Genomic DNA, 14,681 nt, shown 5'->3' on the forward strand with positions numbered 1-14,681 from the left:
AACGAACAGAAACGAGACGAAACGACTTTTGTCGGGTGCTACCGTCGAGTGATGATTGTTTTGGCATTTCAGCTGCTCTCCGAAGCCGCGCTGAAGGCACCGCAGCCCCTTCCCGGCCACTCCCTCCGCCCCCCGAGGACCTCGGTCCTGTCCCCAGGGTGATGGGTGGGCGCTTGGGTTCCTCGCTGGTTGCAATGTGGCTGGTACCCCAACAGAGCTGCACCCCTCGCTGCGAAGGTTGATGTTTAGGAGTGACATCTTGTCCCTCTTTGGGTGACGGGCCAGAGGTGTCCCCCCAGGAGATGTCCTGGAGCAGGGGTGGCTGCAGGGAAGAGTTGCATCCCCCCGACACCCCGAAAATGGGGCTACTCTGCCTTCCCCAGAGGAAGAGGGCTGTGTACCAGTTACACCAGCTGCTCCTGCAGGTCGAGGTTACTGGGAGCGCACGAGGAGCACTGGGGGACCGTGGATGGAGCGAAGGGGCTTCTCTAGTCTGGTTGGAAAGCACAAAACTCCAACAGGGATCAAGGGACAGGGTCCTGGTGGGACAGGGATGGGGACTTTGCTTCTGTGGGTCGCTCTGGCTGCGGTGGGCTCCGAGTTGTTTCATGTCTTGTGCAAATTCCGTTTCTTTCTGATTTCCCGGGTTGTGTTGGTGCCTGGAGGGGTCCGGCCCTGGAATGGGGTGGGTGGCATTTCTTCTGCAGCCTTCTGACCTGGTGGGATCGGGGAGGGGGCCGGGGCTTGGCTCTGCGGCGTTTGGGGGGTGTCAAGGCTGTGCTGGCGAGGATGGGTTCGCTTGCCAAGCTTGGAAAATGGGAGTGAGAGTTGGGTGTCCAGGAGTGCTCGGTGGGCAGTTCCCAAGTCCCCATGTCCCCTGGCCTTGCCTTCATGCTCTGGCTTTGTGTTGGATCCAGTTGGATCCATTCGAAGGTCTCCCGTGGTTCAAGGGCATCCCTGCTAACCGAGGACAAGCTGTCCCCAGCCGGTGTGGGGTGTCCCTGGCATCAGCTGACACTAGCTGCAGGAGAGCATCCAAGCCCCACTTTGGGGCTTTAAGCCTCCAGTTAGACACTTGAGATCAGATTTTATCCTTCAAAACTTGGTGGCTTGGGTTGCCTTGACTGCAAAACTGTTGGCTCTCCTTGAGCTCTGAAGTAAGGAAAACTAGGTCTGCTCTGGGTAAGGGGAGAAAACACGGACTTGGAGGGGTTGCTTGATGTCCAGGGTGGGATTTCTCTCCTAATACCCAAATTAATTTCGGAGGGGCCTTGCGGTTGCAGGGGGAGGCTCAGCAGAGCTCGCTCCCTTCGGGTGGTGTCTCCAGCAGCCCGGCGCTGGCCAGTGCTTCCCTGGGAGCCCTCCACTTTACACCTATTTACATGGCTGCCTTGCTTTATGATGGTTTATGTCATTATATAAATATTGTCAATTGCTATAAAACAAGGCAAAACCACTGGAAAATGTCATAAAATAGATGTTTCCAAGTTTCCTAAAAGGAAAAATATCAGGGAGGTTTTGCTTTTCGTAGCGAGTAATGTTTGCTTCTCCTCCAGGTACCCGTCCTGCCCTCCCTGCCTTTCCTTTCCACCCCAGCTATTGCCTGTCTCCATCGATTAGGTGAACTCAGATATCTGTTCCCATTCCTCATGGGCTGGTGTGGCAGGGGAGCAGCCTGGCAAGGGGACGCAATGTCTGCGTGACAAACAACAGCCAGTCCTGCCCATACAGTGTCCCAGGGAAAGATGCTCCAGCCCTCAGGCTGGGGCATGGGGTGTGAGGTGGAAGTGAGGCAGCCGCTACCTTGCTTACTGCATTCGTGATTAGAGATTGGGAATTTTAGATTTGCTGTTTTTCACCCCCAGCAGAAGGAGGAGAGCAATTTGGGGTGCTCCAGATGGGTCACACCTTGCTCATCCAGTCCCTGGCTGAGACCCCTTCCCTTGGAGTGGGTTCTGCCCCGCGTTGGCTGTAACTTGGCCAAGCCTTAGAGCTCTGCGCTGGCCCTGCTGCCCGTGGGGACAGTCCCTTGGCACCCACTGTCCCACCTCCTGTGTCTCCCAAGGGGGCTGGTCACCTTACGCAGCGATGCTGGGGAGCTCCAGCTCCAGAGGGAGCGAGGGCAGAACTGGTGTGTGTTCGGGAGAGCTGGCTGAGTTTCGGGAGTGAAACCGCTGCCAGCCAGGACCTCGGTGTCATCGGCATGGATTTTCTATCATGTGAGGGTTCATCAGTCTGCTGATGGAGGCAGAGAGGACCAAGCCCATGAAGAAGGTCTCAGGGTGGCTGTGGTGGAAATCTTCCAGGGCACGTACAGGAACTGGATGCCAACTTTTTTTTTTGCAAAGTCTGGGTGTTTCCTTGGGGATCCTGGTTATTAACTCATTGACTGTGAATTGGTGGCTGGGAGGGGGCCAGGGCACCCCATGGGCTCATGCTCCTTCAGCGTGGTGGGGGGCAGCGGTCCTTGGGGCGTGGGGGCCGGAGCAAGGAGTCGCTCCTCAAGTTATGCCCACGTGGAAGTTGCCCACTAATGCGGTCTCTTTGCTGTGCCTAACCTGGGATCAGTGCATCCCCATGGCTGGAGACCTTGGCCACTCCTAGGTACTGTACAGCGGGTGATGGTTACAGCTATCGGATATCAAAGAGTCTTCAAATAACCCATATTAGTCGATCCTCGGATCTGTCCTCAGTGATAAGTCTCTGTTTAGTTTCCTCTACGATAACTGTCTTGTTTAACCTAAGCTGAGAATACGTATTTTTGGGGATGGGGGGTTAATTTCCAGCATTGCCATTGATTAGTTCCTTACAGGTTTGATGTTCCCATGCCGTGCTTTGGAAGCAGCAGATGTTAGCAGCTGGAAGGCAGTTTGGTGTCTCCGATTCCTTCAGCCAACAGGGCAGAAAGAAGCTGGGGGGCACTGGGTGCCGCATGCCCATGCCCACCCTCCTCTTGTTTTACATCTACATGTGCGATTTGTTTCGTTGTGTTTTGTTTTGTTTTCTCCCGGAATATGAGGTACAAACCTGGCAGCCCCACAGCCGTGATCGCCATCACTCCCGTCCCCCCCCGCCCGCCCCGGCAGCACGACGTTCCTCCCGCCGTCCCCATCGCCGGTCCCTGCCCGCCCCAGCTCTACACAAAGCAGCATGCACAGTCAGTCTCTCCCTCTCGCGCGCTCCGTTGCCTTCTCCTCCTTTAGGCTTTCTTACACTTCCCCTTCTTCTCCCGCTGCTGGAACTTCCTGAGCCGCCGAGCCCACGTATCCCGCCACTGTATCACCAGGCTGGTTTTGTCCGCAATGATGCCGCTCTGGTCGGGAGAGTCCTCGTTGTTGCCCAGCAGCAAATACTTCTTCATGGGCTTGATTTTGGGGCACTTGCATGCTATGTCCTTGGAGTGGATCCACAGGGTCTGGTCTCCACGCCGTATCCGGTTGCTGCCTTGTTTGTAGACGGAGATGATGTTGACCGTGAACTTCCACCAGTCGGCATTTTTTTCCGCTTTCAGGATGTGGATCTGGACAGCTGGAAAAAAAGAAACGAGGCAAGAGAGGAAAAGATGTTATGGTTTGAGCTGGCCAGAAGAAAATTAATTTTAAGTCTTACCTAATAGGCTGTGTGAGGAAAAGGGATTTTGTCTCCTGAGCACAGGCTGGGGGAGAGCAACCAAGGGTAGTGGCTGCACAAAAACTGCCTTTGTCCCCAGGCATCTGCCATGAGCAAGAGTAGCCAGTGCTGGTGGCAGAGGGTCTCAGCAAAGGTACTAAGACCACCATAGGCTTGGGAGATGCTCTCCAGCTCTGCTGCCACAAAGGCAGCCCTCTGGGTCCCCAACGAGCATGGGCATGGTAACCCAAGGACCACGGGGGCTGGAGGACTCCCAGGAGGGGAGAAGAGGCTGGGAGCAGCTGTACTCCAGGAACCATGGCAGTCCTTGCACTAGGAGCCCTGGGAACAACACAGGGCTACCTGGAGGGCTGGTGGGGAGCAGGTTGCCTCGTTGTCCTATCTGTGTCCTGGGGAGGACCCATCATCTCCCAGGATGTGGTTGTGAATCAAGCACAGACAGAGCAGTTCCCCAGGGCTGTTGGTGCAGCAACATCTGCCCCAGCACCTGCGAACTCCTAAAGCGATCAAAAAAATCTTTAAAAATCAGGTGGATTCATGTACACTGGACCCTGCCTTTTACCTTGAAGCAGCAAGCACAGAGAAGATTAACAAACCCAGGGACACCTTGTGCCTCCAGCCCCGGGTGGTGGCTGGAGCGTGGGGCAGGGGTTCTGCACACATGGCGTGCATTGCAGTGGGCACGGCAGGGAGGTGCCTGCCCCATCGGCAGTGCCAAAACCCCAGGCTACACCGTAGGACCTGGGATGAGCTTTCTTCCTAACCCACGTGTCCAGAGAGCAGCACGTGCTTCAGCTAGAGGGTTTCTGCAGGGGACATTCCTCCATCCCCTCTGCCCTCCCTTCCTTGCCCAACGGGCCACTCAGCACATCTGCACCAGGACTCTAAGCAGCCCCAGGTTTCAAGAGAAGATGAGCCAAAATCTGGAGCAAAACACTGGGACTGGCCCATATCTCCAAGCATTTGGAGGTAGGAAAGACCTGTTAGGGCCTCCAGCACATCTGCCCGGGGCGAGCACAAGGAGACAGCTCTCCATGAGCACCCAGCCTCGGAGCAGGACACTGAACGGGTTCAAACCTATGAAAGGATTTGGAAACGGGGCGATTCACTGTTGTGTGTTTCTAAGAGATGTTCCTGAGCCAACACTGTTCAGCGCTTGCTGTGGAAGATGACATTGCTGGTAAAAAGCACGGGTGAAGGACTGAGTGTGGGGCTCAGTGATCACAAGGACATGTCAGTGGCAGCGTCCAGCCTGAATTCTGGGTCTGGTGGACTCACTTGAGCATCTCTGTAAATACTGAATAGCAACATCGGGCTTCAAGGGAATATCTCGGTATGCAGCAGCCTGGCAAGCCAGGTGTCCTGGCAGATAACTGGGACATAACAAGCTCTCAAAGCAAGGCTGAGATGGGAGGACAGCTGTGACCCCTAAGCACAGGAATAGCAAGAGGATGGTGTTTTCCAAGCCTGTGGCTGATGTTGCGTAGCCCATCTGTAACCATATGGACTGAGAAAACCTCCTGAGAAAACCTGGTGAGGACTCAGCCCTCCACTGCTCCACCCTCTTTTCTGAAGCACGGTTCATGCGTTACATTATCCCTGCACCCACCAGCATCCATGCGGGAGTGGTGGCCCGTGGTCCCGCAGGGCCAGTGTGAAGGTGACTTGGCAGCATGATCTGGGCAGGAGAGTACTCCCCATGGGGTTGTCCACAAAGATGCTGAGATGGCGACGGATACTGGTTTGCTTCCAGTGTGCTCGAGGGGAAGGCTCTGCTCACGGCTGATTTCAGAAGCCCCTGGAGCCCCTGTGGTTTTGTGCCATGGGGCAGCCCCAGGCTGCAGCCCAGGTGGCCCTGAGCAGGCTACGGTGACCTCTGCCAGCCCTCCTCCTCCTCTTCCTCCATCCCTACAGCAGGTGCTGTTGTGCCCTTTCCGGGTGACATCTGTGCACTTGGGTTCAAACCACAGGGAAGGATGGAGACCCATGTGGGAAAGGGAGTGTTTGGCCCCCAGCACGGCAAGGAAGAGGAGCTACGAGCCTGGAGGCAGCTCCTGCTGCTCCGGTGGGCTTCTTTCTTCCCAACAGCGGTCCATCACGACACAGAGACGGCAGAGGAGGATGGGAGCAGCAGTCGGCTGAGATCACATCCTCCAGGGAGGTTGACCACATTCCTCCTCACTAAAAATCAGCTTCCAGGAAAATATCTTCAGCAGGAAGTGACTACCAAGCCTTCCTGGGTTTGTTTGCTGACTGTGGGATGAGAGGAGTCCCCACCAGCAGAGACAGAGGGTAAAAACCAGGTGGCGATGCCAGCCCTGGCCAGGAGAGCAGGCAAGGGCCAGTGGCTCTGTGCAGGCTGGCACAGTCCAACCAAAAAGTGCTTTTTGACCAAATCTTTGAGTTTTTCCTTTTTTCCCCCCTTCCCCTCCACTCCCTGGGAGCTATAATTCCCTGTCCGTCCACCTGCCTGTCTCAGCCATCTGGCCAGTCCCCGGTGGGTCCAATCTCGATTGCATAAATTATCAGAGGGAGAAGAAATCTCAAAAAATCCAAGGCAAAACTCTCCCGTTTGCCTTGTAACGACCCAATTTTTCCCCCCTGGATTAGCAGTGGAGGAGCATCACCCTCGCTTTAAAACCACAACATGCAAACTGATTTCAAGCTATGGAAGGAAGTGGAGCTCTGCAGCCCAGCAAGGCTTTTTAACACGTTGCAAAATATATGTGGGGTTTTTTTTTTTTTTTGGAGCATGTCATGGATGCCAGATGCTTTCATTAAAAAAAAAAAAAAGAAAAAAAACAACCCTAAGCTCTGACCATGTATTTCCCAGTCTGGTGTGAAGGTAACAAAATGTGAAGATTAGCCAATTTTTTTTTTTTTGAAACAAATCTTTCCAAAAAAGCTTAAACCTTTGACCTGCCTGGGTCCACGCTGACAAAATGGAGAAAATGAATGAAAAGGAACCGGAGAGAGGTGGTTACAGGAAACTCTGCTCTAAAATACACAGTCTGTATTTTTTTGATGTCAAGGCCCCCGTCTCTTTTTTTTTTCCCCTTTTATTAATGAAGTGGAAGGAGTGAAAGCTTCGGTGAAGGCTTGGCTGGCACGGCCGCAGCTGCCTTCACTGACAGTGAGTTTTCTGCCCATAACTTTGCATCCAGGATGCGCGGTTTCCCCTGAGCCTGGTTTCAGAGCCCAAGTTCAGCGGTGACTGGCCTGGGTATTTCGGGGATGGGGTGGGGTCTCCAGCATCTCCCAAGGGACATGAGGTGTGTGGAGATGCAGAGAGGTGCCGGGAAGAATTTTTGGAAGCACCTAAACTGGCTCCCCTGGGTGAATCCCTGAAGATTTAGGGACTCATTCCTTGCGAAAGAGGTTTCAGTTTGTGGTTTTGGGAGGAGACTCAGCTGCACCCCACCACTGCAAAGCTGGCTTTGGAGCTTGAGGTTGTCCTTCACCTGCCTTTTCCTAGGGCGAAGCTTGGCTTTGCCTGTGCCATGGTGAACTGCTCGCACTTTGCTGATGTTCACTGAACCCCTGTACCGATGCTGAGCCAAGCTGGAGACCTTCCCTGTCACTGCGTCCCCAGAACAATGTCCTGGAAAGTGTCTATGGGGCAACCAGATGACAGGATGTAATAGGGGATGACGGTTATTCAAGCGGGTGGCAGAGATGACGCTCCCCTGGCTGTGGACCCCTGGGAGCAGGTTGTGACCCAGCGCGGGAGAAAAAACCAAATGAGCTGCAGCTTTCACTGTGCCCCCACTCCAGCCGGGGCCAGTGACACCAGTTTCCAGTGAGGATGGGCTCTGGTCCAGGTCCCGAGCACAGCGGTGCCTTGGGGTTGCCCGCAGCTCATGCACACTCCTCCCCATGCTTTGCAAACCGTGGGCAGCTGAGCTCTGCAGGTAACCTGGGGCTGGCTGCACCCCCCGCGTACCCCTGTAGCGCCGGGGATTTTTCTCCGGGCTTGCTATTTTGCACCCTGCTCTACTCCCCATCAGCCCCAAGAGAGCCCCCGATCATCCAAACGGGTGCTGAGAGCCAGAGGAGAGCGGCTCGAGGGGTCAGGGAAAGACGCTCAGTCCTGGTCAGTGCACGGCCCTGCCCCATTAACCGCATCCCACCTGACGCCGATGCTGCTGAACCGCAAATCCTGCCTGGATGGTGCCTTACAAGGGGCACCAAGCCCAGGCGATGCATTCAAGCACCATCCCATGTTATACTTCTTTCTAAGAAAAAGGTGGCCGAGTGGTCCCCGGGCTGCAGGAGGGGATGAGGGGTCCCTGGTCCCCTCCTGCACCCCCAGCGCAAGGTGCTGGGCAGTGCCACTCCCGGTGCTCAGTTCTGGGGCCTGTGATGCTGCCCGGCTCCTCAAGGCTTGGCTGAGAGCCTCCAGCCACAAGAAAGACCTGAAGGCTTGATGTTGCAGATGAAAGCAGAGGGGGGGATGATTTGATGTTAATAAAACCAAAAACCAACCCCAAACCCTCAAAACGACATGTTTGAGGGCAGCTGTGTGAAGGCTTAAATAAAAGCAGCGCCTCGCAGCATTCAGAGACCATGAGTCAGGGGCCCAAAAATCATGAGACTGCCATGAAAAGAGTGAGGCTGGAAAAAAATTACATTTTTTTTGGTTTTTATTTACTTTTGGGTTTTGTGATAAATCTCCTGATTCCAAGCTTTTCCCTGCCAAAACTGACCCGGGACTGGGCTACAGGGACAAACCTACGCATCCTATGTGCTAACCTGACTCCGGGAGCTGGAGCTTTGTGGAGCTTCCAGTGATGGGGAGCATTGCTGCGCTGGCCCCGGGGAAAGATCCCACAGGACTATGGGGGTGGCAGTGGGAGCAGAGCTGTTTGCTGGGAGAGACAAGAGGCTCTTTAATATGGACAGAAGGAAACGGGTACTTGGGACAGCGGTTGCGGATGCAGGTGTCCCAGCCTGGGCCGGGGCTTCCCGAGGGCTCAGGTCCCTTCTCACTGCACAAACAGAGCGGAGCCCGTGTGGATTTCACTCCAGCTAGCAGCAAAAGGTGACCCCGACACCAATCGGGTTTGGGAAAGGAAAGGGCTGGCTCCTTGCTAGTGCAAAGGGTTAAAATGGGATTTCCCCCCCCCCCCCCCCTTTTTTTTTTCTAATTTATTTGGCGGTGGCTTTGCCTGCCTCCGGTTGCCAATTTCCTACCGGTTTAATATTGGAGATTTATGACCCCTAATCCTGGCCAGCCTGGGTGCGCCCTGGCCTGGCGCAGTCCCTCCCCGCGGTGCCAGGGGACCCCTCGCTGCCCCGGCTCGCTCCCTCGGGATGCGGTTATGGGGAGGGATTGCTCAGCGCTGCCCTGCTCCAGGAATGGGGTTTCTCCACCTTCCAGGGTGGTGGAAGGGGCTGCAAGCTGGGGACGAGCTGGGGACGGTGCTTCTACCCCGCCTTGGGTTCTTCTGTGGATTTGGGTTTTTTTCTCCCCCCCTCCTCCCTTTTCAAGCTGCCTTTTGAAAACACGTTTTGCTTTTTTCCACCAGCCCCTGCCAAGCTCCTCTCGACAAAGGGGGTGACTAAGTGAAGTCTCTGTAAAGGAAGGATTTTTTTTTTACTGTTTTTTTCCAAGAAAGGGCAAAGTGAGCAGATGATCTCACCTTTCAGATGAGGATCCCGCTCCTTGCCCCCATCCCCTCCCCCGTGCTGCACCAGGGCCATGGGGAGGGCGCAGGGGCAACAGATGGGACCGCAGCACTGGTACCCAGCACAACGCGCTGGCATCATCTCTGCAGGATCGGGCCCCGGGGGAAAGATGGGCGTTAAAAAGCACCGGGTTTCTTTTACTGCAGCCACCCATCCTACTCGGATTAACCACACCAACACACAGATCTTTGGGGAAAAGCCCCAAAGATCGCGCTGAAACGCCGGCACCCGAGCGAGCGAGGGATGCTCCCGCATCATCTGGTGCAGCATCACTTGCTCTAATAAAATAATCCCCTCTCCTTTTGGGCTGTGGGGGAACCTCCATCCTCGGCAGGGCTCTCCCCACTTCCCTAGGCTAATTTCAACTGCCCCAAACCCAGCGGACCCCCTCCTCTATCCCCAGTTTTCTGGGAGCCGAGCGACCCCTGTGCTCCGCCAGGCAGCCAAAATAAACCCAGAAAAAGCTTTTCTGCTTCTGTTCTTGCCTGTCCCCCCCCGCCCCGAAATCTCCCAGCCTGCCCTCCCCATGCCCTGTTTCACTCCAAATATTTGCACCAAAACCTATCTTGCGGGAGAGAGCCCAATTTAAAATAAAAAGAAAAAAAAAATCCCACAAACCCAACAAAAACAAACAGATAAGAAAAATAAATAAGGGAAAATATCCCCTTTGAATCACTGAATGAAACGGGGAGCTAAAAAGCCCCATTGAGGAGCGCGGGGCGGATGATAGCTTCCCGATTGAGCCCGCGGGAGAAGTAACTCTGTTCAAGCTAATTAGGGCCTTTTAGGACATTCAGCCCAGCGATGCCGGCATAACGGTGAGGAAAAGAGCCTCCTAATTGGCTTCCTGCTGGGGTGTCAGGCCCAAAGTCTTTATTATCCCTCCCTGCACCTTTTCAACCCTTTCTTCCCTCCCTGGCCCTGCCGAAAGCACGGGCTGCCCTGGCACGGCCGGGCTGTGCTGTGGCATCGCTCGCCCTCCTGCCTCGCTGAGCCGGTTTGCCCCCGAAAAAGCAAATTTGCTGCAGCTACAGGGCTGGCTGGGGCCGTGGGGCCGGTTGGGGACCCCCCCGGGGCCAGGAGGGCTCGGGTGGGAGCACCCCAGTTCCCGCGCTGGGACAGCCTGCACCCGCTCGCCCCGAAGCAACCCTGGCAAGCAGCTTTGCCTCACTTGTGTTTTTGCAGAAGTGGTGCTGTGTGATAAAAGACAAGAAAAGCTCTTTCCAGCACCCCTATTCATTGCTACGGGGTTTTCTCCTGTCCGAGACAGCTCTCGAGCTGCCCTCATCTCCCCAGGGTCTGTTGAAGACCACATTACAGCCTCAAACAAAACCAAGTGTGAGCTTTCACCTGAACTCCCAAGAAACATCTCCCCGGTGAGACTGGACAAGCCAAGGAGCGAAACCACGCTGGGGCCACGCCTCGAGCAAAGCCCAAGCGCTGCCGCCACTGAAATGTCACAACCCGTGCCCCGAGAGCCGCAGGGAAAGATAACGCTGCTCGGCTGGGAAACGTGCTTCGGGGTGGATGCACACACCTTCTTTTCCTCCCTACCATCCTCCGAGCCCCGGGGCCAATTTGGATCACGACACATATAAGTTTCCTGCAATCAAATGGGTGCTTTCTCCCCTCTTCAGGGAGCAAATGCTCCAGCGTATGCTCAGCCCTTAGGAGATGCTGGAGAAGCCAGGTGGGAAAATGAAGAGATGCACATGCCACGTGTGGGAAACGCATTTGTACCTTATTAGCCAGCAGAGAATCCACTCGCGAGAAACCCAATGGCTTTAATAGCCTGGTGATCAGCCCCACTCCTGTCTTTAATAACCTCATGTTCTAGCAGTGACTCTCTCATGTGCAATTTAACCCTTTTCTCTAAGGGAAAAGGCTTTTTTTTGACCTTTTCAACGTCTGATGAACCTCCGGCAGCTCCTACGAGCACGGCCAGACCTCAGCGCGGCCTCACTGGACACATACCACAAGCACGGCCCCAGCCTCGGCAGCTCGTCCTTGCCGAGGGATGCTCTCCACAACCATTTTGCCACATGGGTAATGGGAGAACAAATGGGAATGCAAATAAAACATTTGCCTCTGAGCCCTCTTCCTTCCCCTGGGCTCACAGGGAGGTGCCAGAGCACAAAGCCAGCGCAGAGCAACCCTCAGATGGCCCTGCCGGGAAGTGCCTTGTCCAGGGAAGGGCTGTTAAATGGGAATTCGTTCTGCTCTCACAAACACTTCCCAGACATGCTGAGCTGCTGCTGTGAGCGTGTTTGAAGGAGGGAGGAGGTATCACCACCTCTGGATGCTTTGATGCAGATGGAATGGGGTTTTATTTCCCCTTGGCAATTTGGTGAAAACACATATATACACACACATATATATATGCATGCATATACATATATATATTATATATTCCTCTACAGTGGAGGGGAAGGGCTGGCAGACACCGGGGCAATCGCAGCCCCTGCAGATGCTAAACCCTGCTCTGCAACGCCTTGTAATTCCCTGGTTGTTCACACGTTTGAAGGCTCAGCTCAAAGCCAGGCTTACCTGCGCACAGCCCACTCCCCGTCCCTGGGTCAAACCCGACGGCTCACATTTGGCCCCACCTGCAGACGCTTTGCTCCCCCCCCACTACAGTTTTTTTGGGGGTGAGGTAATTTCCAGTATGCTTAGCACCGTTTCTACGCATCTCCCAGCACAGAGCACCTGTATTTAACCAGCTCTACCTGATTTTTCCATTGAACCAGCCCCAGGGAGGGCTTCGCAGGGTTTCTTGGTGTGTCCTGAAGAAATTCCCCTCCTGGAGTCACCCTGGCCACCTCCTCCACGGACCCACTGGTGACCATGTTGGGAATGGACCCATGTTAAAAATAATCCCAGCAGCAGAGAGGTGGGGCGGGAGCTCAGGACACGCCTGCTCCAAGCCACTGCTCCGAGCCGGAGCTGTGGAATGATGCTCAGGACCTCGAGTACCAGCAAGGACCGGGATCCCACAGCTTCCCTGGCTTGTCCCAGAGCTGCACCGCCCTCTGAACTTGCCTGGGAATTACAGGGGGCATGGATCTGGATGACGGGCAACCACCTGCTGCTCGTCCCCACAGCAAAGCATAATTTTTAAAAGCAGCTGCACATAACAACACAGTGAGAAGAGGCAGGACACGGTGTCGTTGTGACCCAGAAAACACCTTGGGATGAAAACGCTATGGACCCTGATTTAGGGGTTGTCTCAGCATCTGCAGGGGGACTCATTTTCCAAGCAACACATTGCGTCGCTGCTTTGTCGAGCATCACTCCCCAAGGCTTCCTCTCCAAACCCGGCAAAAGCCATACCCCAAATTGCTGGGTGCTCACCCCAGCATGGGCAGTTGCTGCGGAGCAGAGCCGGGCTGCCGGGCCCCGGTACGGTTGAGACCCAGCCAGCAACCTGCCCCTGGGCTCTGTGGGCTTGGGGCACCCTGGGCGGAGATGCTCCAGCTCTGCATCCCTTTGCATCGCTCGTCCCTGGGAAGCGGCGGCCGAGAGGGGCGACTCACCATAGTCTTTCTTACAGTACTTCTTCATGTTGATCTTCAGTTTCCCCTTGGAGGCTTTGCAGTATGAGTCACAATCTGCACAGAAGAGAGGGGGAGGGCAAGAAAACATTAACAAAACAAATTAGCCTTAAAATGAATAAAAGGCTGGGGGAAGGGGGGGGACGGCTCAAAGCTGCAGCCTGCCATGAATAAGCAGTGTGCCTGTGATATCCATCTGCCAGGCCCCGATTGGGTCGTCTAAGGGGGCATTCAGAAAAACCTTCCTTTCTAAAGAAAGCTCTTCACAAAGGAAACCATCCTCCCGCCCGCCTCCCCCAGCCCGGCTTCCCTGGGCCGCCTCTGTCTTCCTGGGAGACCCCGGGGCCTCCCTTATTGTGCCACCCAGAGCTTTTGAGAGCCACACAAATTGCCCCTGTTCTCCAGCTCCCAACTGGAGCCTGCCCGGAGCCCACAGAGGCCCCATTGTCACCCCTAACCCGGGCCGGTGTCAGCCTTTGGCATTCATGGCCGAGAGATTTGGGCTGGGGTCACCCTCCGACAATGCGGGTCAGAGAGGAAATTAGCAGCCCATGAAGCATTAGCAAAGCCTCTTGGTGTCCACTCTACTGAAGTGTGCAAATAAAATACCCCAGTAGGAACATTTCATTTCTAATGGGCCCCCACTGCTGGGACACGCTGGCTTCGCTCGGGCGGCGCGGCGGCCAGCGTGGCAGGCAGGCGGGAGCGCTGGCACGGCAGCCTGGCAGCGCCAGAGCCGGGCCACGGTCCCAGGCGGCTGCGGGGATGGTGAGCCCTGCTGCGGTAGCTGCTGCTCCCCAGGAACCGCTCCTGTGCGGGATGCGGCTGGACGGCATCTGCGGTGGGATGGCATCGTGTGGTCAGTGCCCTCCAGCCGCTGCTGGGAACATCCCAGTGGCACCGCAGCCAGGCAAAGCCGCAGTGGCTGGAGACGTGCCACCCCACGCCAGCATCGGGACTGGCTCATGGACGTGCTGTCCATGTACATCCCATGCCTCCTCAACACCCATGGGTGCTAGAGAGAACAGTACCATGGAAACGCCGTATTTGGGGGAAAATGGGACACGGCTGGCCCCAGCGGGAGGCCTCGGTACAGCGATAGTTCTCGGGCATCTCCACCTCTCACAACTGCCCATCGTTCTTCCACAGCCACCATTGGAGACCAGGTGTGAAAACCTGCTGAAATGCCACAGCAGGGCCCCAGGGCTCTGCGAGCGGGGCGGGATGCTGGGCAGGTGGGGGACGCTGCTGGTACCCCATGGCCAGCAGACACAGGGTGCCCGTATCCTGCCCCAGGACACATTGGCAGTGCCAGTGCAACTTGCCCATGCAACACCCCAAGCTCCTGTCCACACCCTCCAGTGGACCATGACCTGAAACCTTGGGGGAGAAGCTGTGCAGCGTCCTCCCTTAGCACGGCTGTGTCACACATCGGGGTGGCATGTGCCACAGCCTCAGCATGGCTCAAGGCCCCATTTCTTACGTACTGCAGGAACACATGCAAGAAGCAGTTCCTTCCTAGAGAAGCTCACACTAAGCAGGCTGGGAGGGGAAACTGAGGCACGGAGTTGGGAGGTGGCTGCACAGCTATAGCAGCTATAGCATTTCCCAGTGATAGCTCTGCTTACAGCTCTTGCTGTGTACACAGGGATTGTGGTATGAAGCCAGCTATTGGGACCAGGCCCTGTTGGAGGAGGTGGTCTCCCATGGTAGATGCTCAAATCCAGCCCAGGCAAGGAGGGCACTGAGGTCTCCAGACATGCTGCCACAGGGTGCTCTGCACCCTCTTGGCCCATCAGCCTCAGCGCAGGA

The 14,681-nt window shown here is 55.6% G+C and overlaps 1 protein-coding gene across 1 annotated transcript in view; it reads right to left on the reverse strand.

Annotated features, from left to right (window-relative positions):
- Positions 1-3,137: 3,137 nt before the first annotated feature.
- The window catches only part of NTN1 (netrin 1), a 104,454-nt gene continuing 92,910 nt past the window's right edge, over positions 3,138-14,681 (reverse strand). The window contains exons 5-6 of the mRNA XM_072881151.1: positions 12,852-12,926; positions 3,138-3,528 (exon numbers count right to left, since the gene is read on the reverse strand). Of these exons, the coding sequence (XP_072737252.1) occupies positions 3,200-3,528; positions 12,852-12,926 (404 nt within the window). The 3' untranslated portion in view covers positions 3,138-3,199. The remainder of the gene's footprint in view (positions 3,529-12,851; positions 12,927-14,681) is intronic.

This window comes from Ciconia boyciana, chromosome 16 (assembly GCF_034638445.1).
Source record: "Ciconia boyciana chromosome 16, ASM3463844v1, whole genome shotgun sequence".
Classification (NCBI taxonomy): Eukaryota; Metazoa; Chordata; class Aves; order Ciconiiformes; family Ciconiidae; genus Ciconia; species Ciconia boyciana.